This window comes from Vanellus vanellus (genome assembly GCF_965231255.1).
Source record: "Vanellus vanellus genome assembly, chromosome: 27".
Taxonomy (NCBI): domain Eukaryota; kingdom Metazoa; phylum Chordata; class Aves; order Charadriiformes; family Charadriidae; genus Vanellus; species Vanellus vanellus.
This window is the reverse complement of record NC_138932.1, coordinates 3,156,099-3,183,855: the sequence shown is the minus strand read 5'-3', so window position 1 is coordinate 3,183,855 and position 27,757 is coordinate 3,156,099. Positions and strand designations below refer to the sequence as shown.

The 27,757-nt window shown below is 59.3% G+C and overlaps 4 protein-coding genes across 4 annotated transcripts in view; all 4 read right to left on the bottom strand.

The window, feature by feature from the left end:
* Positions 1 to 1,748: 1,748 nt before the first annotated feature.
* LOC309682009 (phospholipid-transporting ATPase ID-like) lies at positions 1,749 to 6,896 on the bottom strand (the record flags this gene model as incomplete). The annotated part of the gene is made up of 11 exons (XM_082496021.1): positions 6,831 to 6,896; positions 4,876 to 4,934; positions 3,999 to 4,112; positions 3,713 to 3,811; positions 3,460 to 3,521; positions 3,235 to 3,307; positions 2,819 to 2,889; positions 2,570 to 2,649; positions 2,187 to 2,345; positions 2,024 to 2,112; positions 1,749 to 1,949 (listed from the first exon to the last, which is right to left on the bottom strand). Exons 1-11 carry the CDS (start codon positions 6,859 to 6,861, stop codon positions 1,749 to 1,751), a joined length of 1,038 nt encoding a protein of 345 aa, XP_082352147.1. The 5' UTR covers positions 6,862 to 6,896.
* Positions 6,897 to 7,587: 691 nt separating this feature from the next.
* Positions 7,588 to 8,903, bottom strand: AQP10 (aquaporin 10; the record flags this gene model as incomplete). Its single annotated transcript, XM_082495978.1, has 5 exons — positions 8,680 to 8,903; positions 8,447 to 8,584; positions 8,233 to 8,351; positions 7,933 to 8,150; positions 7,588 to 7,861 (listed from the first exon to the last, which is right to left on the bottom strand). Exons 1-5 carry the CDS (start codon positions 8,777 to 8,779, stop codon positions 7,588 to 7,590), a joined length of 849 nt encoding a protein of 282 aa, XP_082352104.1. The 5' UTR covers positions 8,780 to 8,903.
* Positions 8,904 to 10,225: 1,322 nt separating this feature from the next.
* On the bottom strand, positions 10,226 to 12,196 carry HAX1 (HCLS1 associated protein X-1). The gene is made up of 8 exons (XM_082495960.1): positions 12,118 to 12,196; positions 11,647 to 11,861; positions 11,391 to 11,542; positions 11,235 to 11,280; positions 11,001 to 11,116; positions 10,734 to 10,884; positions 10,514 to 10,660; positions 10,226 to 10,368 (listed from the first exon to the last, which is right to left on the bottom strand). Exons 1-7 carry the CDS (start codon positions 12,168 to 12,170, stop codon positions 10,542 to 10,544), a joined length of 852 nt encoding a protein of 283 aa, XP_082352086.1. The 5' UTR covers positions 12,171 to 12,196; the 3' UTR covers positions 10,226 to 10,368; positions 10,514 to 10,541.
* A 581-nt stretch (positions 12,197 to 12,777) lies between these two features.
* Positions 12,778 to 27,757, bottom strand: part of UBAP2L (ubiquitin associated protein 2 like) — a 31,727-nt gene continuing 16,747 nt past the window's right edge. Inside the window, exons 11-28 of the mRNA XM_082495988.1 lie at positions 27,507 to 27,678; positions 26,424 to 26,625; positions 24,885 to 25,162; positions 24,446 to 24,618; positions 23,397 to 23,586; positions 22,723 to 22,777; positions 22,089 to 22,263; positions 21,815 to 21,887; positions 20,191 to 20,386; positions 19,996 to 20,084; positions 19,232 to 19,285; positions 18,511 to 18,592; positions 16,802 to 17,019; positions 16,608 to 16,713; positions 15,305 to 15,372; positions 14,784 to 14,981; positions 14,286 to 14,336; positions 12,778 to 13,669 (exon numbers count right to left, since the gene is read on the bottom strand). Coding sequence (XP_082352114.1) covers positions 13,574 to 13,669; positions 14,286 to 14,336; positions 14,784 to 14,981; positions 15,305 to 15,372; positions 16,608 to 16,713; positions 16,802 to 17,019; positions 18,511 to 18,592; positions 19,232 to 19,285; positions 19,996 to 20,084; positions 20,191 to 20,386; positions 21,815 to 21,887; positions 22,089 to 22,263; positions 22,723 to 22,777; positions 23,397 to 23,586; positions 24,446 to 24,618; positions 24,885 to 25,162; positions 26,424 to 26,625; positions 27,507 to 27,678 — 2,476 coding nt within the window. The 3' untranslated portion in view covers positions 12,778 to 13,573. The remainder of the gene's footprint in view (positions 13,670 to 14,285; positions 14,337 to 14,783; positions 14,982 to 15,304; positions 15,373 to 16,607; positions 16,714 to 16,801; positions 17,020 to 18,510; positions 18,593 to 19,231; positions 19,286 to 19,995; positions 20,085 to 20,190; positions 20,387 to 21,814; positions 21,888 to 22,088; positions 22,264 to 22,722; positions 22,778 to 23,396; positions 23,587 to 24,445; positions 24,619 to 24,884; positions 25,163 to 26,423; positions 26,626 to 27,506; positions 27,679 to 27,757) is intronic.

Below are 27,757 nucleotides of genomic sequence, written 5' to 3'. Positions count from 1 at the left end.
TGCGGCCCTCCCAGCCCCACAGCCCCTGTGCCGTGCCCAGGACCTCACCGATGACAGACATGCGCTTGCGGATGTTGTTGAAGTCCAGGATGGCCAGCAGCTGGTAGGTGATGGCTCGACCCAGCTCGTGCACCGTGATGGTCTTGGGCGTGCGGGACCGGAACACGAAGCCGAAGTTTCTGGCAGCTGTGACCAGTGCTCCCTCGTCCGGGGACTGAGCCTTGTAATACAGCTCCCCTGGGGAAAGCACGGGGGGTCAGAGCCAGCACCATGCCCTGAGCCATGCAGGGACGGGTCCTGCCCTCCATGCCCACCTTCACTCTTCTCCTCGGACATGACGGTGTGGCAGAGCGAGAGCAGGCGGAAGAACTCGTGCACGTGGGGGTCTCCCAGCTTGACAGCTTCCAGCAGGCTGGGGTCCCAGAACTGGAACCGTGGGTCCGCCAGCGGGTTGAAGGAGAAGTCAACTGGCTCTGGCCTCTGGCAGGGGAAGAGATGGGGTTATCCCCCTACGGCACGCGGCACAGCCAGGCACCGCACCAGCCCTGCGGCAGCCTTACCTCTCCCAGCTCCGCTTTGTGACCCAGCACGTCCTGCATGTCACCTGCGAACCGGAGCACGGAGTTAACCAGGACAGAACCCAACGCTGCTGCCCCACTGGCACCCATGCCCGGGGTGGCCACAGGGCAGCGGCAGAGCCACGATGCTACGGCCGAGCCCCCTCATCCCCTGACTGCCTCAAGTGCCCCAAAGGGTCTGCAGGAGGGGACCTGGTGCACCCACCCCCCGCAGGCAGTCCCAGCCTCGGCCCTGGTGCCCTGTGCTCACCGTAGCTGTGCCCGTTCACGGAGCACTTGCTGAAGACCATGATGTTCTGGGTGAGGGTGCCGGTCTTGTCGGAAAAGATGTACTCCACCTGCCCCAGCTCCTCATTGAGGGTGGTGGTCCGGGCCTCAGCTGGCGTCCGGCGCTTGGCACAGTACATCTTCTTGTCCCAGTTGATGAAGTAGCTGTGGCCGAGACGGATCACCTCCACGCTGCAGAGGGGGACAGCTGGGTGTCACCGCGGCAGGGCAGCACGCTCTGCTGAGCCAGCGACGGGCACACGCACACCCACCCACCCCAGACCCCCAAGCGCCTGGGGCACCCCGGCACCCAGGGCTCCCACGCCGTTTGCCGGCTCCCGCACCCTTCCCCAGGGCTGGCCCACACCCGGCTCCTACCGACAGCCACCGCCAAGCCAGGGCTGGGGACGCGGGGCCTGGCACCGAGGGGGGGTTCCCCGGGCATCTCACACACCTACGCGCCCCAAACCCCCTCCCCGGCCCCCAGGGCAGACAGCAATGAGCTAGTGGGAGGGGTGGGGGCGACACGTTCTTACCTCGGGGCTAAGGGTGACAGAACCCATGCTGGGGAACGAAAAGAGAGAGAAATTAAAAGAGAGAGAGAAGGGGACAGTGCAGGAGCCTGGGAGCTGCAGGAGGGCAGAGCAAAATAACCAGCATGCAGCCAGGGCAGGGAGAGACGAGCAGCCAGACAGACACAGCCAGGGGGGGCCCCGAGGGACCTGTGGGGCCTCAGGTCTTGGGGTATCCCCGAGGGCAGACGTGGCCCATCACCAGGACAGCAGCCCGCGCCCACCCCACACACACAGCTCTGCCCGTGGGTCTCCATCCCCGTCTCCCCTCCCCAGAGGGCACCCCTAATTCCCCCTTGCCCACCCCCAGCCCAGCCCCTCAGCCCCTGCCCTACCTCACGTAGAGCGAGATGGGCACCACCGTGTTGAGGATGATGATGTAGGACCAGAAGGAGAGGAAGCCGGAGAAGAAGGCACTGTGCACCCCCTCGTCCCAAGGCAGGTAGATCTGGAAGCAGACGCCCACCTCGTGCTCCCAGATGGCGTTGCCGATGGCCAGGATCACCCCCATGCACACCAGGAACCCAAAGATCTGAGGACAGGAGAGGACATCAGAGCCCCAACCGGGCCAGAGCCGGGGCTCCCTGGGGTCTGCCTTCTGCGTACCCAGAGCACCAGCGTGTTCATCAGCCGATCGATGCTTGTCCGCTTGAACTTGGTCCGGCCACTGTTCTGCATCAGTTTTGTGTCAGGCCCTGGGGAGAAGGAAGCACGTCAGCGGGGTCTTTGCTTTCCGCACAGTGCGGCGGCAGCAACTCTCCCAGCCCACCTGCGAAGATGACGAGGCCGAAGCACCACTCGGTGTTGCGCAGGACGCAGCCCCGCAGCAGCATGTTCTGGTTGCTCAGGGGGTACTTGTTCTCCTTCCAGTACAGCGTCCCGCCAAACTTGTCCAGCTTGTTGTTGGGGGGTTCACAGATCACCTCACCTGGGCACAGGGAATGGCTTGGCTGTAACATGCCTTCTCCATGCAGCCAGCTCCATCCCAGTGCTCCCAGCACTGTCCCCAGCTGCCCAGAGATCCGCTTCAAGCCACAGGACCAAAACACCACGTGGATGGTCCTGGTCTCTCCAGGGTAGACCCATGCAAGGTGATGGAGAAGGAAACCCAGGGGCTGCCCCCATCGCAGAGGACCGGTCACAGGCACTCACCATCAAACCGAGCCAGCTTGCTGGTGTCACCCAGCTCCGAGGTGACGGGGATGGCCTGCCGCACCTTCATGTTGGTCTCTCTGCAGGCAAGGAGGCACCACGCGTGGGGTTAGAGACAGCCTGGCAGGGAGGGCTTTCGCAGATGCTCCCCGGTGTCAGGTCCCCGGCAGCTCCTGCCCTGCCCACAGCCCCTTCTTACTCCTACCTCTCGCCTTCCCTTGCCACCCGAGGCGAGCAGGGGTTACCTACCCGTCCAGCTCCGCGGTCTCTATGTAGCACAACCCATGGGGTTCGCTGCTGGAGAGGAGGAGGAGGTCGGCCTGCCGGGAGAGAAACGTGAAGGGTTGTGCTGACACCGGGGCTCCCCTACGCCTTTCCCCAGGGAAGCTCTTGGCCCTCGCATGCCAGGGGCCAGCGGGGTCCCTGGAGCTGCACGTCCCCAGCAGGGCGCTGCCGGCACCCTGGCCTTGACACCCGTATCAGCCAAATCCCCAGAGCTCAAACGCTACAACCTAAATGCAACTTCCAGGCTGGAAAGTCCCTGATTTCTCCACCCCAGGAGGTGATGGAGGAGCACAAAAGCAGAGTGGGCACAGCACCACGCCGTGCTGCTGTCCCAGTGTACCACCTGCCCAGGACAGTGCTCATCTTGGGGCCACACTCACCGCCACAAACTGGTTGTTCTCCAACTTGATGATGTCTCCGACACGGACATTCATCCACTGCTCCTGCCGGAGGCTGCAGAGGGACAGTGGAGTGGAGTTAGGCGGGAGCTGGCAGCGGTGCTTCTCCCCTGCCCCACTGCACTCTGCCGCTGCCCTGCAGCCCTGTGCCATGTCCCGCAGGGCCCCGTGCCCCCTCCCCAGCTGCCCCATCCCCACGACACTCACACTCCGCCGATCAGCACCTGAGACTGCCGGTTGTTCACCTGGTTGTCGCTTTTATGGCGGAACTGGGTGCGGAGGGGAAAAGACAGCAGCGTCAGCCCCTCTGAGGATGGAGTCCTGCGTCCCTCCCCCTGCAAACGCCATGGCCCCGGGCACCGTACACCCGCGCCAGGGTCACAGCTCCCTGCCCAGCCCCAGGTCCCCATGCCCAGCGGGCAGCCAGCCCAGGTAGAGGGGTGCATGGGAGACCACTCACATAGTCGTCGGTGGCATCTTTGACAGCTGTGATGGTTAAGACAAGAACCAAAGGCACAATGGTGGTGAACCAGGAGAGCGAAGAGATCTGCGGGATCAGCTGGGGACAGGGAGCGGCAGTTAATGGGGACCACGCCAGCCCCAGGCCCATGCTACCCCTGCCCGAGGGTACCAAACCCCCTGCTCCCAGGGGCAGGACATGCCCTGAGCCCTCCCAGCTGCCCAGCCAGGGAAGGACAGCACGGGGGTGGGGGGGCACCTGCCTCCCTGGACCCTCCAGCACTCACCTGCAGGATGAGGAGGAAGAGGAAATACGTGTTGGCCACTTCCTGGAACTGCTCGAAGAGGTTGACAGGCAGGAAGGTGACGATGTTGTACTTGGAGGTCTTGATGCAGTTGCTCTGGGGACAGATGGGACGAGAAAGGGGTTCATGAGTTGCCGAGGCCCCGTGGCCCCCCAGCATCGCTCTGGGGGCAGGGCTGCAGCTCACCGTGCCCCTAATTTGGGAGCTCTGGACAGCAGCCTGGATCCCCCCAGCTCCTGCCCCTGTTCTAACTCCATGACAGCTTCCTCAAGAAGCCGATTCCTCCTCCTCGGTCGCCAGCCGGTACCCAGGGACCAGACTCCTCCAGCGGCAGCATCCTCAGCATCTGGCTGGCAGCACTCAGCCCCCCCAAGGGCCACCCCAACCCAGAGCCCCTGTTTCCCCCCGCCACCCCCGCAGCGAGGCTGGAGCAGGGCCTGGTCTGGAGCAGCCAGAAATAACCTCCAGTGTGGAGGGGGAGGCCAAGGTGAGTGGTGCCCCTCCCCCAGCGGCTCCGGAAGCTCGTTAATTAGCCAGACACAGAACCGCATCGGGGGACCAGGCAGGGGTGCAGGCAGAGCTGGGGGAGGCTCAGGCCCCAGCAGAGGATGGGGGGGCTGCATCTCCCCCATGGGAGCGTGGTGTACCCCTCTCCAGCAAGGCAGCCCCGGCCCCACAGCTCCGTTAGCATTAACGACTCGTCAGCACAATTTTCGCTGGGACAAACATCTATATTTAGCCATAACCACCCCCCCCCCACCCCCTGCTGACCCGGACGGTGACGCAGGCCCCAGCCCCCCAAACCCACCCGAGCCGCGGGATGAAGCCCCGAGGGACAGAGCTCAGTCACCCCACTCACCGCGTACTGGAACTTCTCGTTGTACTCCCGCGCGTTGGCTCGCACCCGCCTCTCCTCCTCTGCACAACACAGCGCACCCCGTCAGCACTGCACCCCAAACCTCCCCTCCGTGCCCCTGACTTCCCCTCTGCACCCCAAACTTCCCCTCCATACCCCAAACTTCCCCTCTGTACCCCAGACCCCAAGACCCCTCCAGCCCTGCTTAGCTGCACCCCCAGCCCAGAACCCCCAGATCCTGTACCCCCAGTCTTGCTTACCTGCACCCCCAGCCCCCCCAGCCCTGGAAATCTGCACCCCCAAAACCCACAGTCCTGTACCCCAAGATCCCCAAGCCTTGCTTCTCTGCACCCCCAGGCCCCCAGCCTTCCTTCTCTGCACCCCCAGACCCCCAGCTCTGCAATCCTGCACCCCCAGCCCAGAACCCCCAGATCCTGCACCCCCAGTCTTGCTTATCTGCACCCCCAGACCCCTCCAGCCCTGCACCCCCGACCCCGCTTAGCTGCACCCCCAGACCCTAAGCCCTCCTTCTCTGCACCCCGACCCCATCCTGCACCCCCAGAACCCCAGCCCAGGACCCCCAGATACTGCACCCCCAGAACCCCAGCCCTGCACCCCCAGATCCTGCACCCCCAGCCCTGCTCCTCTGCACCCCCAGACCCCTCCAGCCCTGCACCCCCGGATCCTGCACCCCCAGCCCTGCTCCTCTGCACCCCCAGACCCCTCCAGCCCTGCACCCCCAGATCTTGCACCCCCAGCCCTGCTTCTCTGCACCCCCAGACCCCTCCAGCCCTGCACCCCCAGATCCTGCACCCCCAGCCCTGCTCCTCTGCACCCCCAGATCCTGCACCCCCAGCCCTGCTCCTCTGCACCCCCAGACCCCTCCAGCCCTGCACCCCCAGATCCTGCACCCCCAGCCCTGCTCCTCTGCACCCCCGGACCCCTCCAGCCCTGCACCCCCGGATCCTGCACCCCCAGCCCTGCTCCTCTGCACCCCCGGACCCCTCCAGCCCTGCACCCCCAGATCCTGCACCCCCAGCCCTGCTCCTCTGCACCCCCAGACCCCTCCAGCCCTGCACCCCCAGATCCTGCACCCCCAGCCCTGCTCCTCTGCACCCCCAGACCCCTCCAGCCCTGCACCCCCAGATCCTGCACCCCCAGCCCTGCTCCTCTGCACCCCCAGACCCCTCCAGCCCTGCACCCCCAGATCTTGCACCCCCAGCCCTGCTTCTCTGCACCCCCAGACCCCTCCAGCCCTGCACCCCCAGCCCTGCTTCTCTGCACCCCCAGACCCCTCCAGCCCTGCACCCCCAGATCCTGCACCCCCAGCCCTGCTCCTCTGCACCCCCAGACCCCTCCAGCCCTGCACCCCCAGATCCTGCACCCCCAGCCCTGCTCCTGTGCACCCCCAGACCCCTCCAGCCCTGCACCCCCAGATCCTGCACCCCCAGCCCTGCTCCTCTGCACCCCCAGACCCCTCCAGCCCTGCACCCCCAGATCCTGCACCCCCAGCCCTGCTCCTCTGCACCCCCAGACCCCTCCAGCCCTGAACCCCCAGGCCCCCAGCCTTGAACCCCCCAGATCCTGCACCCCCAGCCCTGGATATCTGCCCCCCCCCCGCCTCCCCCTGCACTCCCGCGCCCCCAGCCCACCCCCCCCATCCCGCACCCCCAGACCCCCGTCCCCCCCCGGCCCGGCCCCGCCGCAGGCCCGCTCGCCCCGCACCCACCCGTCCCGCCGGGCCCGCGGACCCGCGGCCACTTCTCGGGCATCTCCCGGGGCACCGTCATGGCTGCGGGGCCGCGGCGCGCCCCGGCGGCGCCATCCCGCGCTGCCGCTGCCGGTGCCCCGGCCCGGGCCCTCCCGCCCCGCCCCGCCCCGCCGCGTTGCCGGGGCAACGCCCGCACCGGGGCCCACCGGGGCCTACCGGGGCCTACCGGGCCCCCGGCCCCGCTCACCTGGGGCCCGGCGGGCCGCGCACCGCTCCATGGCCCGCGGCCCCGCAGCCCATGGGGAGCGGGCGGCCGGGGCCGGGGCCGGTGCCGGGGCCGCTGCGGCCCCGCTCCCGCTGCCGCGCCGCTGCCGCCGCCGCCTCAGCGCCCCATGGCCGCGGCGGCGCCGGTCGGCGGCGGAAGTGATGGGGAGGGAAGGGGGGTGGCGGGCGGCGGCGGGCAGAGACCCAGCGCTGTACCGGGCGGCATCGGAGGTTCCGGGGAAACGAGGGGGGGGGACCCGGGGGGGCGTCCGGGAGTACAGTCCTGGGGGTCCCGGGCAGCCCCGGGCGTCCCGGGGAACCGGTGGGGATGTGTCTTGGGGGACCGGAGGAAACTCCAGGGAGTACCAGAGGCAGCTCCAGGGGTCCCGGGGGGGTCCTGGGGGGCTAGAGGCAGCCCCGGGGGTCCCGGGGAGGCATCCCCGAGGGCAGCCTCGGTAGTCCCGGGGGGTCCCAGAGTACAACGCCGGGGGTCCCGGGCAGCCCCGGGGGTCCTGGGGAACCGGAGGGAGGGTGTCTTGGGGGGTCAGAGGCAGCCCCAGAAGGCCTGGGGAGCTTGGGGGGGGGGGGGGGCTGGGGGGCCAGAGGAAGCCCCAGGGGGTTCCAGTGACAGCCCCAGAGGGTCCCAAGGGGGCAGCTTCCCCCCGGGCCAGGAGCTGCTGCCTTCCCCCTCCCTGCCCCCCATGTCCAGACACGAGACATCCCATGGCTTCAGGGCTGGTTTAATGGTGTGACTGGGACTGCTGGGGGGACTGGGATGGTCCCCAGTGTCGCTTTTTCTTGGGCGACGTCTCCTTGGTGTTCTTCTCTCCGGGTGACATCTTGGTGTCTGAGGGGACAGTGGTGCTGACGAGGACCAGGGAGTTCTGCTCGGCCTGGGGTTCACCGTCCTCCGCCGGGTGGTGGAAAGCCACGAGGAGCTGGTAAAGGGCCGTGCCCACGGTGGCTCCCAGCAGCGGTGCCACCACTGGCACCCACCACCACCCATTGCCCCTGCTGAGGATGGAGAACGGTGGGCAGAGGATCACCCCTGCCACCCCCCACCGCGCCCCCTTCCCTCTACCCACCTGAAGACCTCCGGGCCCCAACCTGCCACGTAAGTGAAGAGCCGGGGCCCAAAATCCCGTGCAGGGTTCAAGGGGCAGCCACAGTTGGAGCCCATGGAGACCTCGATGGAGAACACCAGCAGGGCCACCACCACCGGCTCCAGGCCCTTGGGGACACCTTTGTTGCGGGTGTCCATGATGGCCAGGATGCCCAGGATCAGCACCCCCGTACCTATCACCTGTGGGGCCGGCACGGCAGCTCAGCACCATGGGGACCGGCACCACCAGAGGGTTCTGGGCGCAGCTGACACCAGCACCCACCTGGTCCAAGAAGCCATTGGTGAGGGAGAGGTAGTCAGAGGGGTAGGTGGCAAAGATGGATGCGGTTTCCCGGGGGCCAGAGGTCGTGAGGGTCCCATTGCTGTAGTGCCAGATGGCATCTGCGGAGCAGAGGCAGAGCCCATTGACGAGCCTGGCCACCCCGGCACAGCCACGGCATTCCTCCAATGCCGGGAGCCCACCCACCTCCCCGTACCGTAGTAGAGGATGTAGACGACTCCGGCGGCGATGAAAGATCCCAAGGTCTGCACAGCCATGAAGATGGGAAACTTCCACCAGGGAAACTGCTCCACCAGGCACATGGAGAGCGAGAACGCCGGGTTCAGGTGGGCCCCTGCAACGGAGCGGGGAGAAGGCGTGGGAGTGGAGGGTCCCGTGGGATGTGGAGCTGGGGGACAGCAGGAGTTGGGACCCCCTCCCCAGCCTCACCTGAGACTCCTCCCCCTGTGTAGACAGCCACCATGACAGCCAGGGCGCCTGCAATGTAGGCACTGAGCAAGTTCCCCTTCGTCTCGGAGCTGGTGACCATCTGTGCCGAGCCACTCAGGGCGATCAGCTGGAGAAGAGGGACAGGGCTCCACCATGGCCTCGCCTCACTGACCTCCTCCCCTCCCCAGCTCGCCAGGGGCCACTGCCCCACCACACTGCAGCCACCAGCGGGATGAGCACAGATCCCAGGCAGCAGAAGGGCGGCAAGGCGAAGGCGGCTCTGGTGCCTCTGCCTGCACTGGCTCCATGGTCTTGCTCCCCCATCCCCTGGGCTCCAGCTTTGGGTGCTGGACAGGGACAGGCAGGGAGGCAGTTACTGGTTTCACTTGTGGTTTTGACAGCAAGGTAAACAAGTTATCAGCAATTAAGTAATTTGCTTTGCTAGGGAGAAAGTGAGGAAGGAGTGCCACCAGGTCAGCCGGGGTTATCACCGTTCACTGGCACGGGATGCAGCCCAAATTCCAAATGCAGCTCCAAGTGCAGTTCCCCAACCTTTGCCTGCTCCAGGGCACAAGACATCAAGGCTGGTGCTGCCCAGGTGCCGCGTGGCAGCGCCCGTGCCCTTATTGCACCGCAGCCGCTGCAGCAGAGGGCACACCACACTGTGGAATCAGGGTCCAAGCAGGAGGCTGGACAGTGCCAAACCACTCTTCGAGCATGGCATAGTCCCAAACCCCCCCACCCCCCGGGCAAGGGAGAAGCAAGGGAGCTCTGGGACCCCCAGCGCCTGCCACCGCCCCGCGCTCTGCCCCAGCCCACCCACGTGCCCTGCTCACGATGAGCACGAAGGTGGCCAGCAGCTCAGCCAGGCATTCCCGTGCCAGCTGGTTCCGGATGCGGAGCAGAGCCTGGGCCCTCTTCAAGAAGGAAGCGGAGCCCATGGGGCCGACCAGGAACGGGCAGCAGTGACAGCAGCGGCAGTGTCTCCGTCCAAGTCCGATTTTACGAGCCCCGGGGCTGGGGTGGGTGATAACACGAAGACTTTAAACCAATCAGGGCCACACTGCAGGGAGACGCCTGGCAGGGACCAGAGTCCCATGTGCAGCCGGGGACAGCGGCGTCTCGTGACGACGGCATCCCCTGGTAGGACCAGACCTGGTGGGACCTCCCAAGGATTCCCAAGTGGCCGTGGGACATTTGAGACTTCACTCAGGTGAGCCAGCATGGGTGTTACCGCTCTGGGGAGCCCCCCTTTTCCCTGCCAGATCCCCGCCCAAGCCACAACCGCAGGCAGCGCTAATGAAGAGGCCTTGGAAAGGCTCCCAGGATAGAGTGGCCCAGGGGAGGTGTTAGCAGAGCACCGGGCAGGCAGGGAAACGGGAGAGGGAGGTGGGCAGGGAGCGGTGCGGGCACAGGGCCAGGGCGGAGGAGCCCAACGGCTGCCAGCACCCATGGGGCAGCCCCCAGGAGCCGCCCCAGCAGCCGTGCGGGGTCCCTGTTTCTGAGTTGGGGAGTTTCCAACCTGAAGGAGCCTGGCAGGTCACCGTTACCATAAATAGACTTTATTGCTCTGTACACATGCATACACGCACACGCTGGGCCCCCGTGGGGGTCCTTGCAGCTCTGCAGTGCCCCACAAGGCAGGCAGCCCCTAGCCTGGGCACCAGCTCCCAGCAGGATCTGACCCATCTGCAACAAAAACAGGTGGTGAGAAGAGGCTGCTGCCCACTGCGCGCCCTGGATGGAGCCAGCAGCCCCGGCTCCCACACCAGCGTCCATCCCCACAGCCCTGGGAAGCCCCAGTGTTCCCCGACCCCACACCTATCACACATACGGGGTGCTCAGCTGGGGTGGGGGCACAGCTACCAGCTTGAGAACCAGCGTCGGAAGAAGCTGCCCAGTGCAGACGAGGGGTCACTCAGGTTGGGAGCACGGAGCTCATCTTGCCGTGGCCACGTGCCTGCGAACTGTGCCAGCTCCCCTGGGAGAGCAGGGAGAGCTCGCTCAGAGGGGACCCAGCCCACTCCCCTCACCCTCCTCAGCGCCCCACTCACGGTCGTCCATGTTGACCACCTCCTCCCGGTAGTCCTTGCTCTGCCCGTCCTCCTTGGTGGTGGTGATGAAGGCCTGATCGCCCCTTCGGCGTGTCACTGTTGTCTCCCGGCGGCCCTGGCTGTCCTGCACGGTCCGACGCTCCTCCACTGCCTGTGCAGAGGACCAAGCCCTGAGCGATGCCACCAGCCCAGGCTCTGCTCCTTGCGTTGGGGACGGTGTCCCCAGGTCACCCACTGCCCATTGCTGCACCCACAGGGGACACTCACCCCATCAGGGAGAGTCACTTTGGTAACGGAGACGCTCTGGAAATAAGAGTGGGACTTGGGCTCATCGGGTCTCAGGATGGTCCCCAACCCCACTGAGGAGACTTGGGAGTCCAGGTCTGTGGGGGAGATGTGAGATGGTGACGGCAGCGTGGGGACATGCCCTGATGGCTGCAGCAGCACAGGCAGGTAGAGCAGGGAACGCAGAGACCCTGCAGCCCCACTCCCAGCACCCACCTTGGTCTTCCTTGAGGTGAGGAGGAGCCGGGTGAGCGTCATCCAGCTGCAAGGCAAAGGCACACACCGGTGACGGGGTGGCAAAACATGACACTGTGCCGGCAGGCTCCAACAGCTGCCACAGCCGAGCCCACGGTAGGCAGAGCCCTCACCCACCCTCGAGAAGGGTCTCCAGGGCTGGACTGGGTCGCCGGTGCCCTCGGGGCCTCCCGGGGACATGCCGGAAGCGGGGCTGTCCGGGTGCTTCAGCATGGAGTCCCTCAGCGGCCGCCCCGTGCCACCTTCGCCGGGGCCGGGCAGGGGGGGCTCTGGGGAGCAAAAGGGGCTCGGGTCAGGCCGGGCCACCCGCGGGGCTCCGCATCGCCCCCCCTCCCCCGGACCCCGCGCAGCCCCAACCCCTTCCCTTCCCCACCGAAGGGCTGCGGGGGCCCAGCCCAGGCCCCCCCGAAGACGCCCAGGAGCTCGCCCACGTCCCGGAACAACTCCTCGAAGGCACCGCGGGACCCGCCGGGCCCGAAGCCGAAGCCAAAGGCGAAGTCCTGGGGGGGCTGCGCCAGGGACGGGCCGTCGTCCTCCTCCTCATCCTCGTCGTCCCACGCCGTGCCGCCGAAGAGCGGGTCCCGGGGCCTGCGGGACCGCGGCGCTGAGACACACCCGGGCCCGGAGTAACCGGGGGCCGGAGAACAACGGGGGACCGGGACAGGACCCGCGGGGCAGCAGGGGGCTGGGGGGAACGGACCGGGGCGGGGAACCGAGCCAGGCCCTTGCACGGGCGGGGGCCCGGGGGAAGCCGGGACGGGGTGCGCGCAGCCGGGGGGACCAGGAGCGCCAATTCGGGGGTGGCGGGGGGTGTCAGGGCCGGAGAGAGGCGGGGTGCCGGTACCTGCGCCGCCCCGGGAACCCGAAGAAGCCACGAAACGCGTCGTAGAAGCTCATGGCGCTCCGCCCGCCGCACTCGGGTCGCGCTGCCGTAAAGCGCCGTGGCCGCGGCAGCTGCCGTAAAGCGCCGCCGGGTGGCGCGAGGCGCCGCGGCCTGCAGCAAAGGCGGATCCGCGGGGCCCGCCCGACCCTGGGGCCCCGTTAGGGCCCCTTCACAGGCCGGGGCGGCCCTGGGGCCGCCCGGTAGCCAGCGGGGTCCGGCCCCTACCATCCACCGGGCCCGGGCCGGTCCGTCCGGCGGCCCAGGCCGTCCGGGAGCGCCGTGGCCTCGGGAGTCGTGTGTCCCCCCCTGCCCCGGGGCCAGGAGAGGGGACGGGGAGAAGGACGGGGACGGGGACCCTGTGCTGGTGCCCAGCCGGGAAGAGGCAAAAATCGACAAAAAGGGGGGGGGAAAAAAAAAAAGCAGCTGAGGAGGGGAGGGGGAGGAACCTCTCCCTCCCCTCCAACCCCTCCAGTGCCTCCCGCCCCCCGGAGCAAAAATAGGGGAGCAGGCGGAGAAGGCAGCTAGTGAAAAATCCACACATCACTTTGTGATCTTTATTCTCTTTAGTAAATCACCCGCACGGGGGCCTCAGGTGAAGGGACCGGTTTGAACTGAAAAATACAAGATGTGGACTACATAGGAAAAAAAAAAAAAAAAAAAAAGGAAAAGGAAAAAAAAAGATCAAAAAAAATCCCCAAACCAAAAGCAGAAGATACTTACAGCGTGCAAGGGGAGGGGGGGGGTCAGGACCTGCGCTTGGGGCCCACAGGGTGGAGGAGGTAAAATAAGGGAGAGCCCCTCCAGGCCGGTGGCCGAGAGCAGCGGAGGGCGGGCGAGGAAATGAGAGAACTACAGGACAGCATGGGGTTTTTGTTTTTATATACAAGACACATTTATCCATTAAATTTAGAACACGGTACAAAAAAAAACACTTCAACTAATTCATCTTACAATGCTGTTCATATCAATTACTGTTCTTATTCCTAATAATAAGGGGGTTTGCTGTAGGCGACTCGCAGCTTCCACTCCTTTGGATCCGAGAGGTTGTGGGGCAGCAGGAGGTGGGGAAGGGGGGGGAAAGAGGGGAGAAAGGAGTAAAAACCAAAAAAGGCCCCTACGGCAAACGGTTCAGAATCTGAATGCAGAGAGAGAAGGGAAAAAAAAAAAAAAAAAAAAAAAAAAAAAGGAGGGCAAAGAAAAAAAAAGAAGAAAAAAATACAAATTCTATATTACATACAACGGGAAAGGTGGCTGGAGACAGACAAGGCTGAGCCGCCTGCCCTGCCCGGGGGCTGCGGGGCCGGGCGCTGCCCTGTGGCAGGACGTTCTCCTCCCCGGGATCCTTCGGCGTCGGGTTCGGTGGGATTCTCTTCTTGGAAGCAAGTGGTGGCGGGTGCGGCGAGGGCCGCCCCCGGCCTCAGTTGGCGCCCCAGCTGTAGCTGTTGTAGGCAGACTTGTTGGCCTGGGATTTCTGAGGGATGGAGCTGCCTTGGCTGCGCTGGCCGGAGCCACTCTGCGGGAAGGGGGCAAGAAGGAGAAGCGGGGCAGTTATCGCGGAGAGGGAAAAAAAAAAAAAAAAAAAAAAATGGGTGCCGCTGTCTCCGGGGTCCCAACCCCGGCCTGGTCTGCAGGGTGATGCTGGTGTGCCGCGGGCACCGCCGTCCCCACAGGACGGCTCCTCGGTAGTCGCTGACCCGCCTCAGCCCAGCACAAGCTCCCTGGTGCCACCGGCTCCAGGGCACGGGTTGCCTCCTGCACCGAGCAGCCGGCCGGTGGTCCCCACACGCCATGCTGCCTGCCACAGGACCCTCCCCTCCACTCTGCGCCTTCCTCCAGACCGGCACCGTGCCAGGACCGCAGGCAAGCAGGGCCCCAGCAGCGCTGCAGGGGCTGCCACGCTGCAGGGAGAGGGGAGGAAAAGGGGTGGGGGGGAAAGGGGTCGAGCAGGGGGGGGTGTGTGTCTGTGCGCGCGGGTGTGTGTGTGTGCACATACTGACTGAGGGCCTCTCTCCTCGCCTGGCGGGGCCACGGAGGGGGGGAGAAGGAAGGGGCTACGTGAGCCTGGGGGGCCTTAGGGGCGGGGGGAGACCCCAGGGCAAGTGCAATGCATTATCAGAGAGGTTCATTACCTGGTCTTCCTGCTGGCGTTGGCAGCACAGTATCATCTGCAAATATGGAAGCTGTTGCAGTACCAGGATATGTAAAATAAAGGGACAAACTATGACAATAGAAATCCACGGTTAGACCTGCAAGCTATGGTGGGGTCGTGGCTGTGGCGAGTAACCCCTTCGCTGCTGGCCTGCGGAGCCGCCACTCCGAGGAAGGGGGAGGTCAGGGCGTACCAGGCATGTCTGTGTGAAGGGGCACTACCCGACCGTACCTGGTACAGCCCGGCAGCGAGGGGGGCTGTGCCGAGAACCCCCCAGCGGAGCGCACCCCGGGCCTTCCTCACCTCATCCTCTTTATCGGCCCTGTGTGTATGTGCAGGTGTGAGCGTGTGCGTGTCACCGCGTGTGTCCGCCGCAGGGCGTGAAGGAGGGAGGGAGAGGGGGGCTGGAGAGGGGAGGGGAGCGAGAGCCCTAGGAGATACCCCAGCAAGGGCCGGGAACACTGGGGGGGTCTCTTACCTGCCCATCCTGCTGCAGGTGGTGGTGGAGGATCTGCGAGTGCGGCTGCTGATGCGGGGTCAGGATGTGCATGAAAGGGGTGGGGGGGTACGCCGCCGCCGTCGCAGGGTTGATGGGGCCGCCGCTGCCCAGCGCCGAAGGCAGGTTGAAGGAGGCTGCCGGGGTTCCAGTGTGAAATCCCTGCTTTTCGAAGGATTGCTGAGGAGGAGATGCCAGTGGCGGAGTAAGGGCTGGGAGCTGGGTGGCACACCCCCGCCTCTGCCTGGCAGAATCCCCCTCCCCAGCTCTGCAAGTCACGGGCCCCAGAGTCAGTGTGTCATGCAGAGAATGGCCAAGAGTCTCTGCCCGTGGCTCTTTCTGGGCTTGGAATTGCTCTAAGCTAGGAAAGGCCAAGCATTTCCTTTCTCCCTGGCTGGCTGCTCCAAGGAGAAGAGACCTCATTGCCCAGGGAGGCTGTCTCAGAGCTGGGCTTCTGCTCCCAGCAAGGCAGCGCCTTCCTGGAGCACACACCAGACACTAACCTGAGTTTTGGAGTAGACAGAGCCCGAGATGTCCGGCACTCCTGTATTACTGGATGTCACCGATACACCTGGGGAGAAGGAAAGGCAAGCGGGCGTTAGGCAGCAGCCACCGGTTCAGCAGGAGCCACTGATGCTAATGCCAGCACCAAGGTGGTGGAGAGCTCTTGTGGCTCTGCAGCCAGGAAATGTTTGGAGACGGACATCGTCCAAGGGAGCAGGGTCTTGGCAAAGCCAAGCAGCAAAGTGCCCGCTGGAGTGTAAGTTCTTTTGCTGTGGACACCAGCAGCGCCTGGATGTCTCCAGAAAAAAAAAAAAAAAAAAAAATAAATAGGGGCCTGCTGCCACCCAGAGAAATACACATTCTTGAAAAGTCCAGAAAATATCAACTCTGAGAAAAGCTGGGGCAATACAGCAGACAAAGGAAAGAAACTCACAGCATGATACAGTAGCAAGGATGGCCTGAGAGCTCCTTGGAAGCAAACCAGGCAATTGCATGTAAAGGCAACTCAACTGTGGGCTGGGACAGTTGGTGCGACGACTGGCAACACTGGCACACAACCTGCACTTGATGGTGGCTGTTTCTGACAGGTGGTGGTACAGAGGAAAGCCTCAGCAATCATTTAAGGCCCAGAAAAAAGTGTTGAAATCAAAGAGGTTTGAAAGACTCAGTACCGGGTGACCTGGTACAGAGCTGAAGTATCTTCACGAAGAGAAATTAGTGTTTTGAAGGGCTCTAATGTAGTGAAAAAAGGCACAACAGGAATTTAACGGCTGGAAGAGGGACCCAAATGCAGGCCCTTTGTAAGTCAGCCAGACATTAACCAGTGAAACCCAGTACCGAGACAAGTGGGAGGTTCACGACCTTCTTGCCTCTTTGAGTCAAGGACACTCCTCTAGAAAGCATGCATCTGCCAAACACAGAAGTCAAACAAGTTCCCAGGCTCAAATCTGGAATAATTATTGTTCTATCGATCACATACAGGCAGTAAAAAAAAACAAAAAACAAACAATTCAGCAGCTTAAGCTCTCTGATACGAGTCCAAGGCTCCAGCCCACCTACTGCTGGGCACAGAGGAGGGTGTGAAGTGTTCCGTACTCCTCAAACCCGCACCAGACCTGGATGCAGGACAAGCCTGGGCTTTTCCAAGGAGAATCAAATGATCTGCGTGTTGCACCACAGCCATTTTCCTCCCTTATTGCTGGAGGCAGTAAGACAGCAGTGCCCTTTCATGGCCAGCAAGACTGTGACCAAGCTCTGCCAGCCAGTAACCGCTGATGAGAGATGTTCTGTCAGGTCTCTTACCAGTGCTGTATCCGTGAGAGCCATAGCCGCTGGGCTGCTGAAAAGGGGTTGCTGATGCGTTGACGCTGACATTCACACCATGCTGCTTGGAAGAGGTAGGAGCAACCTACAGAAAGAAGAGAAGCGGAGTGAGGAGAGGCTTTGCTGCATCGCCCTCCTGCCCGAATCCCATGCCTTGCCTCTGGGAAACTCACAGGGAACACGGCGGGCCCGTATTGGAAGGTGCTGGGGAGCCCTGGTACCCCTGTGTAGTACGGCAGACTGGTGTAACTGTAGCCAGGAGGCAGCGCTGGGTTCAGGAACGTCTGCTGCGTGGTGTGGTGAGTCTGGGTCTGGCTCTGCTGAGGCTGGGCCAAAGTCGTTGCAGGAGCAGGGGAAGAGGCATCACCTCGGCCAAATTTTGTTAAGTCACCTGGAATGCAGGAGATGAAAGGAGACTGAAGAACAGACGTGTCAAATCCTGGCTGGTTCCAGCTCAGCCCAGAGATGACACAGCCTTTAGATCAACGGTGACTTGAATCAACTCCCCTCCTACAGCTAACCAAGGACTGCAGCCCTCCCACCCTTACCCGCTGATAAGTCCAAGCTGTTAATTGCTTTCCTCACCCCTAAGAGGAGGACCCCTGAGGGGAAGGGAAACCCACAGCAGCTAAGCTACAGTGCTGCACTGCTTGATGTCAGCCTACGATCCGGCACTGGATAAACCTGTCACTGGCCGCCCGCACAGCCCAATGCTGGAGCTCTTCCTCAGCCCTCTCAGTGCATCAGCAGCCGGCGTGAACGCAACTCAGCTCCCTCCAGTGCCAGACCCGAGGGCAGAGTAGCAGCCTGGGGGCCCTGTCCTACTGCAAACAGCTCCTCACTGAAGAGCAGAGTCAAATATCTTCCAGTTGAGGACGTGCGAATGGCTCCATTTTACAGCAGGGCTCACACCTCCTCCTCTCTTGCTGGCGGCACCGAATCAAATACTGCTGCAGAGGCCCAGCAGCCCGCGGAGAGTACTCGGAAATACAGCTTGCTCTCTTCCCAGTCTGGGAACTGCGCAAGGGCTTGGCTGCAGGGCTCGGGGAAGCTCCCTTTGCTGCTCTTTCATGCAAACACTCTCCCTATTCAGAGCTCACACAGTAAGCCAGTGAATTTCTCAGTGCTGCCCCAGCTCACAAGTGAGTCCAGCATAGCCACAAACATTAATTATCACCAATGTTAACTTGGCAAATCACACATGCAGCAGCGCCGCACTCTGAGCTTGGGATTTCAGCTTCAGTGTGCCAGGCAAAAGCACTTCCGCACAAACAAGCTCCTGCTGAAGCAGGGGAGAAGTGGTGCTAGAAAAAGAGCGATCCACAAAGTGTAACAATTCCTAAAGCACGTGAAAGCTCAGCACAACTGCTGCTCACTGCAAATCAGCAGTGTGAATAAATGCACCTACCAAGGTCAGCCACCCACTGGGCATTTGGTTTGAATTTGACAGGTCCTAAATGCCCTGTTTTCTTTCTCCATGAGATTGTTGCATAGATAAAAACCTTAATTTCTCCAGATTTTGTATTTCTTTCTATTTTTACTCTAAGTCCTTGAGAAGCGCTGCTTAACCCCTGCCTCACCACGACCTGAAAGGCAGTTTCCCCAGTTTTACACCTCACAAATTCTTTCAGCCCTTCCTCGCTCCCTTTCCAACTGCTGCATCGACTCCTACTTGTCCACATCATCCTGGTAACATGCCTCAACAGGACCAGACGATCAAAGGGAAGTCAAGAATTTAGCTGCTGAGAAACATGCTCCAGACCAAAGGCAGTGCAGGAGGCTGGCGCAGACATAGCTCCAGCAGACAACGGCACAGGAAACTAGTAAGCAGCAGCATGAACACCTTGGTGGGATACGCAATCAGAGCGGGTTTTTTCCCTACCAGAGTACGGATTGCTGCTCAGGCTGCCATCTCTTCCAGTCAGTGGGGTGGTAGGCGTAGGGAATGGGATGCTGTAGTAATCCTGAAGGATAAAAACAAAAGGAGAAGTTTTCTGAGCTCTGCAAAACAGTCTTTTGGAAAACAATTTCTGGACTGCAGATATGTTGGAGCATTGCAGTTCAATCAGTCACATCAAGGCTGATCACCACCTACAGCAACCCCAGGTTTCTGTAGCATGCACCATCCCCCTCGTCTGGCTATTAGAAGAACCAGATAAGGTCTACTGGTATGCAGTCCTTAACTGCCTGGACTTTCCCCTCCACTTCCCAACACAAGGGACACATGTCACATTGCTAAATAAAACCCATTCTCATACAAGTATTTAGTCACTGCCTCTTTCAAGGATCAGAGGCGCGTATCTACCACAGCTCATCACACCACTGTCAAGCAAAACAGCTCTGCCTGCTGAAGATCTCACATTCCCCAGCCCCACCATCAGTACCACGGCCTGAATAACTAGCGCTGCTAACTCCCCAAGCGCAAAGGAGCAACTGATTAACTCCTCACTGCTGCCAGAGAGGTGCATCCATTTAGCACCCTGTTTCGCCAGCTCTTCAGGACTACCTAACAGCCCAACCCGGCTGTACACCCGAAGCACCCAGCACCACTGAGCTGTCACACCAGTGGAAGTGGCGTGTCCCTGTGAGCCTTCATCACTCACCAATGGGAATCTCGTCTGGAGCATTTGCAAGTCATCATATCCATACACCTGTGGCTAGAAAAAGAGCAGGAGATGATGTTAGGGACATAGACTAGATAAAGACACTTACCTAATTTTAGATTAAACATTTAGATAAGTGTGAGATAAAGCCAGAAGCAGACAATCAGAGGCTACACAATTACCTAGGCACAGGCAGCCAGCATTCACTGCTGCAAGACCGACACTGCCAAGGCTAGTTTTATAAGTTGCTCGAACAAAGAGTGAGCACCAACACCTAGCACCGCTGCTCCAGACCACAAAGGCACTTGACAATTTTACTCTAGAAATTATTCCATCGAAATCTGTCCTCGCCTTCAGAAGGCGGCTGTGACACACCACTAGACTTTGGGGCAGCTGCCACCCTTGTTCTAACTGTTCGGCCTTTGCCATACCATGTTGCTAATACAGCTCCACACTTTCATGCGCTGTGTTCTGACCAAGGGCTCCCCAAAGGCTGGGGAGGCTGTAGAGAACAGACAGACAGAATCTGCTCTGGGGTGACCAGAATTACAGACGTTTACCCCCACGGGCACATGGATTTCCTCTGCTACTGTTTTATGGAAAAGAGCAGGTCCAAACTCTTCCCATCCAAGGCAGTTGTGCTGGGCTGATGTTAGAGTTTCTGGTTTCCCTACCAGACTACATCCCTCCCTGCTAGCTGAAGACAGAGCTAGGAGGGATCTAGTGGCACGACATGACTGCAAAGAGCCGTTTGTCCCACTCACCGGATAGGCGTGTAGCAACCCTGGAGCCATGATGTATGGATTAGGCAACAACGGTGGGACTCCAGGAGGGAGATTGGGAGGGGCTTTTCCTGAAAAAGGAAGAGAAAGGAAAAGTTCCACAGTGAAGCAAAGAGCAGAAGCTGTCTCTCTCAGTCCCCACGCCCTCCTCCTGGTTAGCAGTACCCAGGAGAGTACCTGATGTTGTTGCAACGGAGCTGCGAGTCGAGGCCGTCACCGTGGAGTTACTACTGAGGCTAAGGCCCAGGCTGCTGACACTGCTGAGACTGGATGAAACGCTTACGACTGGTGGGGCGGCTGACACTGTGCTGGAGGAGGTGGAGAAAGTGCTAGCAGAAGAATGGAGGCTTGCTTCACTCTCCACACTTGTGTGCTACGGAATGAAGGGAAGAGAGTTAGGGGAACAGGCAGATGTAACTGCATGCAGAAATACTGCTGGATGCTGCCTAAGTGGTGCTGGGTTAATGGTTGGACTTGATGATCTTAAAGGTCTCTTTCAACCAAAATGATTCTATTCTATACTACGTAAAATGTTGTGTGGCTCCGTCTGCACCTGGACGTTTCCAAGAGTCTGCAACGAACTCGGCTGCTGCAGACTACAGAGAAACCTGCTCTGCATCTGGCTTGAGTCCAAAGTCCTGATAGCAGCCAACCCCTAATGCTTCCAAGCCTCTTGTATGGCTGTGTCCCAACATGTCTGTCTGCTGGGAGAAGCAGGGCCGAACACCGCATTTGCTGTAGGGAGATTTATTCTGCTGCAGAAGCCAATAACCAGGGGCTCTGTACTGCAGGAGCTCCAGCAGTATATACATTTGAACAGTGACACTCCATCAGCTACCAGTTTGCTCTGACATCTGGTTGCAACTCTGCAGCACTTTCAAGAGCTGCTACAGGCTCAAAAGAATCATACAATGGTTTGGGTTGGAAGGGACCTTAAAGACCATCTCATTCCACCCCCTGTCCGGGGCAGGGCCACCTCCCCCCAGCCCAGGTTGCTCCCAGCCCCATCCAACCCGGCCTTGAACCCCTCCAGGGATGGGGCAGCCACAGCTTCTCGGGGCACCCTGCGCCAGGGGCTCACCGCCCCCACAGCCAACAATTTCTCCCTCAGATCTCATCTCAATCTCCCCTCTGTCAGTGTCAAACCGTTCCCCCTCGTCCCACAGCTCCCCTCTCTGATCCAGAGCCCCCCCCCAGCTCTCCTGGAGCCCCTTTAGGCACTGGGAGGGGCTCGGAGGTCTCCCCGGAGCCTTCTCTTCTCCAGGCTGAACCCCCCCAACTCTCCCAGCCTGTCCTCCCAGCAGAGGGGCTCCAGCCCTCCCAGCATCTCCGGGGCCCCCTCTGGCCCCGCTCCACCAGCTCCATGTCTCTCCTGTGCTGAGGCCCCCCGAGCTGGAGGCAGCACTGTGGGGGGGTCTCCCCAGAGCAGAGCAGAGCACAGCAGAGGGGCACAATCCCCCTCCTCATCCTGCTGGCCACGCTGCTGGGGATGCAGCCCGGGGTGCCGGGGGCTCGCTGGGCTGCACTTACTGCACTGCAAGTGCATAACAGTACTTATTATGTCTGAAACAGGCAGGGTGTCAAAAGCCCCAAGCCAGAGGTGCACAGACAGTGTTCAGACATAACCCTCCGTCCTCTCTGCATGTAACATCCAAACTCCAGGGGGATAACCAGCAGCCTGGCAGCTCCTGTCATAACTGCAGACCCCACCGGCCACACATCCAAGGTGGGGCACACCTGCAGAGCTCCCCGAGCGGAGCAGGAATGGGGCTGCACAGCACTACAGCATACCCAGACTCACCAGAAGAGTTGAAGTTGACGTTCGCCCAGAGGATGTGGATGAGGACAGACTGTTCTGCTGGGTGGGTAACGTACTGTGGAAGGAGGAATAAAAGATTGTCAAGCCAAGGTGCGGGAGTCACCATTGGTGGCACCAGGCCAGATCCCATTCCCCATCTACTCGGCTGGGATGAGTCATCTCAGTCTTCCCCACTGCATGAGACAGACTCATGTCTACTACAGATCCCTGCTTCTAGTTCTGCTTCTCTAGAAATCCATCCACCACGCTTGCTCACCTGCTGAGTTGGGCGGTGGTTGTACTGGGGAGCTCCTCACTGTGGCTCAGGCTGCTCAGAGCTGTTGAGTGTTGGCTGGCTGTCGTCAGCAAGGACGATGCAGATACCCCATCATTGAGAGGCGTGATACTGGGAGCAGAGGGGGAATCGGATTTCACTGCGGGGCCTGTAGCACCTGTGAACAAAAGCTTTGGGTTAGGGGCAGCTACTAGCAGCTCCTGGAGGGCAATTCAGTAGTGACGATCAGCAAAGGCTCAGCGAGAAGACCAGGGAGATCCAGGGCTTCCCTCACTGCTGCTAACCAGTTACGGACTGACAGCGTGATTGTATTCTACATCTCACTTTACCCCAACACCACCATCGGCTCTGCAAAGAGCTTCAAGACCCACAGAGGAGGTGCCTTTCACAAACAAATCAGAGTAAATTATTGTCATCAGGGAGCGACTTATCAAGAATCTCATGGATCCATCAGCAGAAAGCTGAACATTTTAAGGCGAGCAAATAATCTGAGTGGCAGCAATTAGTCCAGCAGGGAAAGAACTTGCTATTAGCACAGAAAAAGCTTTTAATCCAAAGCAAAGAATACAAGCAGTACAAGAGACTCAGGACACCCACTGCACTGACAGACTCTTACCTTCAACAGCCTGTGTGGTTTGTAATGGCGTGGGTTGTACAGAACTGAAACCATTCTGAGGAAGAAGAGAAAAAAAGAATACCGGGCATTGCAGCTGCTCATTTCCAGAGGCAGATCTAGTGTCAGCGCCCTCCCACACTCCCTGCTCAGTTGTGAAAAAGGCATGCTACCAATGCATGTCACCAGACTGCATCGGGGTCGGTCCCAAGCTCAACTAGCCCAGTGCCAGCATGGCCCTGATGAGCATATTTGAGAAAGCAGCACAAGAAGTTTCTCTGCTGCTAGTAGTTAGACTGGCTGAACACCCTTAACACAAGTTCGTTAGCCCAAACTGATGTTATTGAACTTGTGTGCAGCATGCAAGAATCAAATCCTTAAGACAAAACTAAATCCTTAGCCTGAATGCCACTCTGCAGCAGGGTAATTATGCATGACACGACACATGGCCTGTGATCAACTTAACCGCTGTTAACCCCACTGGCCCAGCCCCAGGTAAGCAACATAACTAAGGGCTCTTGTAGCAGCCAGAAGAAAGCTCTCACGAGAGTCCACGAGTCACGTGGTGAGGCTGGAGGATTGCAGAAACACTTGATAAACCACTTAGCTTCCCCCAAGACAGTGCTTCACACGCTACGCTTACTCAGCGCAAAGGGAGAGCAAAGCTATTTTCCTACCTTGGCCTGGGTCAGATCTTTCTGGGGCGAGGAGGAGATTGAATTTGGGTATCGCCTCGTCTGGGTGGATCTCTGTTCGTACAGTGGTCCCTGAGCGCTGTTCTGGGAGGTAAATGTTGCTGTCGGTATTGTGCCGCTCTGGTAACCAGACTCCTGGCTTTGATTGGACGAAATTGTGGATGAAGATTCACTACAAAGGGGAAAAAAAAAAAAAGAAAAGAAAAGTTTAACATTTTCCTCCAAAACAGCCCTGCTGTAAGCTGCTGACCCAGACTGCAGGCTCTCCATTTCAAATCTTCAAAGTAAAGAGCCCCAAGCTCTTTGGTGCTATAAAGGCACCACACAAAGCAGCCAAGCAGAGAAACATCCCCAGACAAGGGCCAGCCCAATCCCAGAAGGATGCTGGCACCTCACTGCAGCCTGGCCTGACACACTGCTGTGCTCCAGGTGACATTTCACGAGCTGCCACCACTCAGGTCCCAGCACTCAAGGGACCGGCCAGATACTAAGGGTCAGCCCAACAGGGGCTCAGAGCAACCTGATCTAGCTGAAGATGTTCCTGCCCATGGCAGGGGGTCGGACTAGATGGCCTTTAAAGGTCCCTTCCAACCTAAACTATTCAATGATTCTAACGGAAGACAGAATGCTTCGCTTTGGCAAGGCATCATCACCGTAGATACACCTACTCCACTGCATCCTGGTTTGCCAGACAAAAAGCAGGACAAAGCACACAGAACCTGTTCACCAGGGACGAGGAATAGTTGCGCTGGGGATTCCCCGCCTGTGTTTCCAGCAACACAGTTTAACGGCAGCAGGAAACGTCTGTGTTCTGTGTAAGTACCACAGGCCAATCAGTCATAGAGCTGCCTGAATGAGCCTGCTGGCAACTTACCCTTTGCTGTTGCATACGTTGTCCCCCCTTTGTGACCACGGCACAGTCAGAAAGGGTCTACTAGTATGCAGTGTAACAACTCAAGCCCACGGGACCAGCTGCCTTCCAAAGCTACCTGCTCAGATTAATTGTTCCCTTCTGTGCGCTTGGTCCTCACCTAGCCGTGCTGGTGTACAGGCTGCTTTGAGACTGGCTAACGGCGGTGCTCGTTGTGGGCGTCGATTCGTACTCCGCGAGAACAGGCTCCGAACCAAACTGTAACGCCCCAAACTGCAGGTTTAGCCCTGAGATATCTGCTGAGCCAGGCATTTCCACTGCAAGCGCAGGAATCTGCAGGGGAGGAACAACAGAAAGGGTCAATCACTCCCTGGGGTAAGCACAGAAAATGACTTTAGTACCCACATTTCCCAGCACACGACGGTAGTTACAGGCTTGCGTCTTCTGAATTACACTGTTCAACCCAGGCAGGCAAGCTTTTCTCCATCACCCCCACAAACACCCAATGCCAACAGCAGGAAGGCCAAGCCCAGCCCAAAATGGATTCTTCTGCAGCTCTAACACAATACAACGCCTCCTTCCCCATCATTGATCCACACCTTTGATGTTAACGATGCTTTCTTCTTTTGCTGCTTCAGCTTCTGCTGTGCTGGCTGGGGACTGGAGGACTGGTTGTCCGAGGACCCTGGGGACATCTGGGGAACAGGATTGGTTTTGCTGGGCAGCGGCGAGGAAGGGGGTGCCGGCACAGTTGTAGAGGCAGTCACCACAGGTTGCTTCTCCTGCATGAACACTTCTATCATGGTTGAAGTTGACGTGAAGGCCTGACGCTTAGTGAAGGGACTATGCACGGAAGAGTCCGTTGGGTTCTTGAGATCTACCGGGGGAGACAAGAGTTGAGTTAGCAGGATTTGTTTCCTTAAAATTAAATCAAGTTCTGACACTTCTCAGCATCAAAAAAGATAAAATCATTTTGCACTATGACTCCTCCTGGAGCCTGCTAAATTAGAGAGTAGAGAACCCCAGCATCTCCCCTCCCAACCTTGAGCTCTCACCACCATCAGTGCTGAGCCTTTTAAGCCCTTCTCCCTTCAGCTCCTTCCACCACCGCTACAGGACAAAGTCAGCTCATGCAGCACAAGTCCTCCATCCTCCCAGAAAAGCTGGACTTCAGAGTCCCTTGTGTGGAGGCACTGCATGTCAGAAACCTGCACGGGTCTGAGGCTGCTTCTTTCCCCCTCTCTGCCAACACCGCTGCATTTCATTGCCTGCTCTTTCCCCTGCAAATACCGGGTATCCTCCATGCAACACCACTGCTCGAGGATGCCCACCCTCAGGTCTTTGTACAACTGCACCACCCTCCTCCTTCGCCTAAGCCTTTCTGCAGCGTATTAAAAACCAGCTCCTATTCTCTCTGACTCTCCTCTGTGGCTCCTTGTCTGAAAAGATCAGAAGCTGCCAACACTGACTATTACTAGGACAGGGCTCGATTTTTCTGCTGCTTAGATTTGAACCAGAGCCATTTCCCTACAGCAAGAAATAAAACGCGCAAGCTGAAAGAAATGGCACTAGTATTTGACCACAGCAGGGCTCAGCATCTCATCTGAAAAGCAGGAACCTCTCTTAATCACTGTTTATTCCCTCATGCCAGCCCAGAGGTAAAGTTACCTCTTGGCATTTAGCAGTCACCAGAATTGAATTTCTTTAAAAGATAACATCAGGTCAGCAGTGAGATGAGACTGACAAGTGTTGGTATTCAGGAACTATTATTCTCCAGAGGTGCCCACTTTCAGGACCCCTTCTCTGTTACACAGTTTTACAGCAGGAATTAGGTTCTGCACGCTGTGAGGGTCTCAGGAATGCCAGATCCCTGGCCCTGAAGCCGTCTGGAATGACCAAGAGGCAGACAGATTCAACTGCTTGAAATATAAAAGGAACAGGGAAAGACTCACATGCACTATTACGTTTTACTCTCACAAACTTGCACCCATGGTTCTTTTAATTTCTCCAGCAGGTAGCTTGGTTGTGAACTTGTGATCTGGCCTTCCACTGAATCCCTCACACCGCTGCCTGCAGCGCGTCTTTGCAGTTCTGGGAGAGCACCCTCCCCTTTGGGGAGACCCGCTGCTTTTCCTTACCATACTGCACGAGAGACGAGGTCTGCGTAGTGGATCCCATGTCCCAGGAAGAGGCAGTGGTGCTCCCACCAGGCTGGGTGTGCTGAGCAGCCAGCTGAGCCAGAGCCTGAGCGGTCTTGAACTGCTCCAGGAACTGAGAACCTGTAGTACTGCTGCCTTTGGCCTCCCCGACATCTCCAAACCCTTTCCCCAGCATGCTCACCTGCAATTTCAGCAAAGAAATAACAAAGTCAACGTCTCCCTTGGCTTGGAACTTGGCTCAGAGGACAGATACACCTCTTAACATAAGCCTGAATGCACTGTACTCCGCTGCTTCTCACTGGGCACCTCAGCCAAACACTCCTGAGCTCCAGATGCACACAGACACTGCTGGGAAGGAAACTTCATACCTCTCTCGCAGCCTTTATCACACGTGAGTGCAGGTACACTTATCTGTTGCCCAACCCACAGCATTTTACAGTGTCAGGGAGGCTTACAAAGAAAGTTAACAGATAGGATCTTTAAAAATGCACTGAATTATTCACATGCATTTGGTTGCACTAAAAAAGACAGCCACCAGGAGAACTTGGCTTTACAGTTAAGGCAGTTTTGAAAATCCTTCCTGAACTCTCTCACCATTAAGCACACATTTTTAATTTCTTTTGCTGAAGTTACACAAAGAAGCAGCTGCCCAGGGCTGTGCACATCCCTGATTCAGATTCAATGCCTCCTTCCTTCACCTGTCAGTAGGTGCCAGCAGTTCACCCCACACCAAACTCCCAACCAGTCCCAGTTCTCAAACTGTTGAATTTACAAACCCTGGACTGCAAGAGTTTTTTCCTTTCCTCTGAGCAGGAAAGAAGCATGTGTTGCAAGGGCAACAGGGGAAGAATTATCCCAATTATTTCTAATTAAGAAATGGACTTCATGCCTCTGTATTTAGAGCAGAGTGGCATGTTGTCCAAGCAGAGGACTCTGCCACCCACAAGAAGCGAGCAGGTGTCAGAACTGTATTTCCCACATTGCCCAAATGCAGACAGGGAAAGTCAGGGAAACCAGCACCCGCCAAAACCCGCACGCTGGCAGGGACGAGTGTTTCCTTACCATGCTGTGGTGAGAGAAGGAGTTACCAGAGGCAGGCTGGGATATAGCACTCTGCTTGGAATTGCTGAACACCAGTGGCTGGGCCAGGGAAGGAGCCTGGGATGACTCCAGGTTTGTTGACTCATTCTCCATAGAAGAGGGCGTCTTTCCGAGCAGGACTGCAAGATCGATTCTGGGTAAAGAAAGAAGATAACCCACGGAGATTACCAAGAGCTGTCATAGTCCTCGCTTCCATCACAGCAGTATTCTAC

Coding starts and splice junctions, on each gene's coding strand:
- HAX1 (XM_082495960.1), bottom strand. CDS start 12,170: ATGAGCTTCTACGACGCGTTTCGTGGCTTCTTCGGGTTCCCGGGGCGG. Junction 11,281..11,390: donor CCTGGAGACCCTTCTCGAGG/GTGGGTGAGGGC, acceptor TTTGCCTTGCAG/CTGGATGACGCTCACCCGGC. Junction 11,117..11,234: donor TCACCTCAAGGAAGACCAAG/GTGGGTGCTGGG, acceptor TCTCCCCCACAG/ACCTGGACTCCCAAGTCTCC.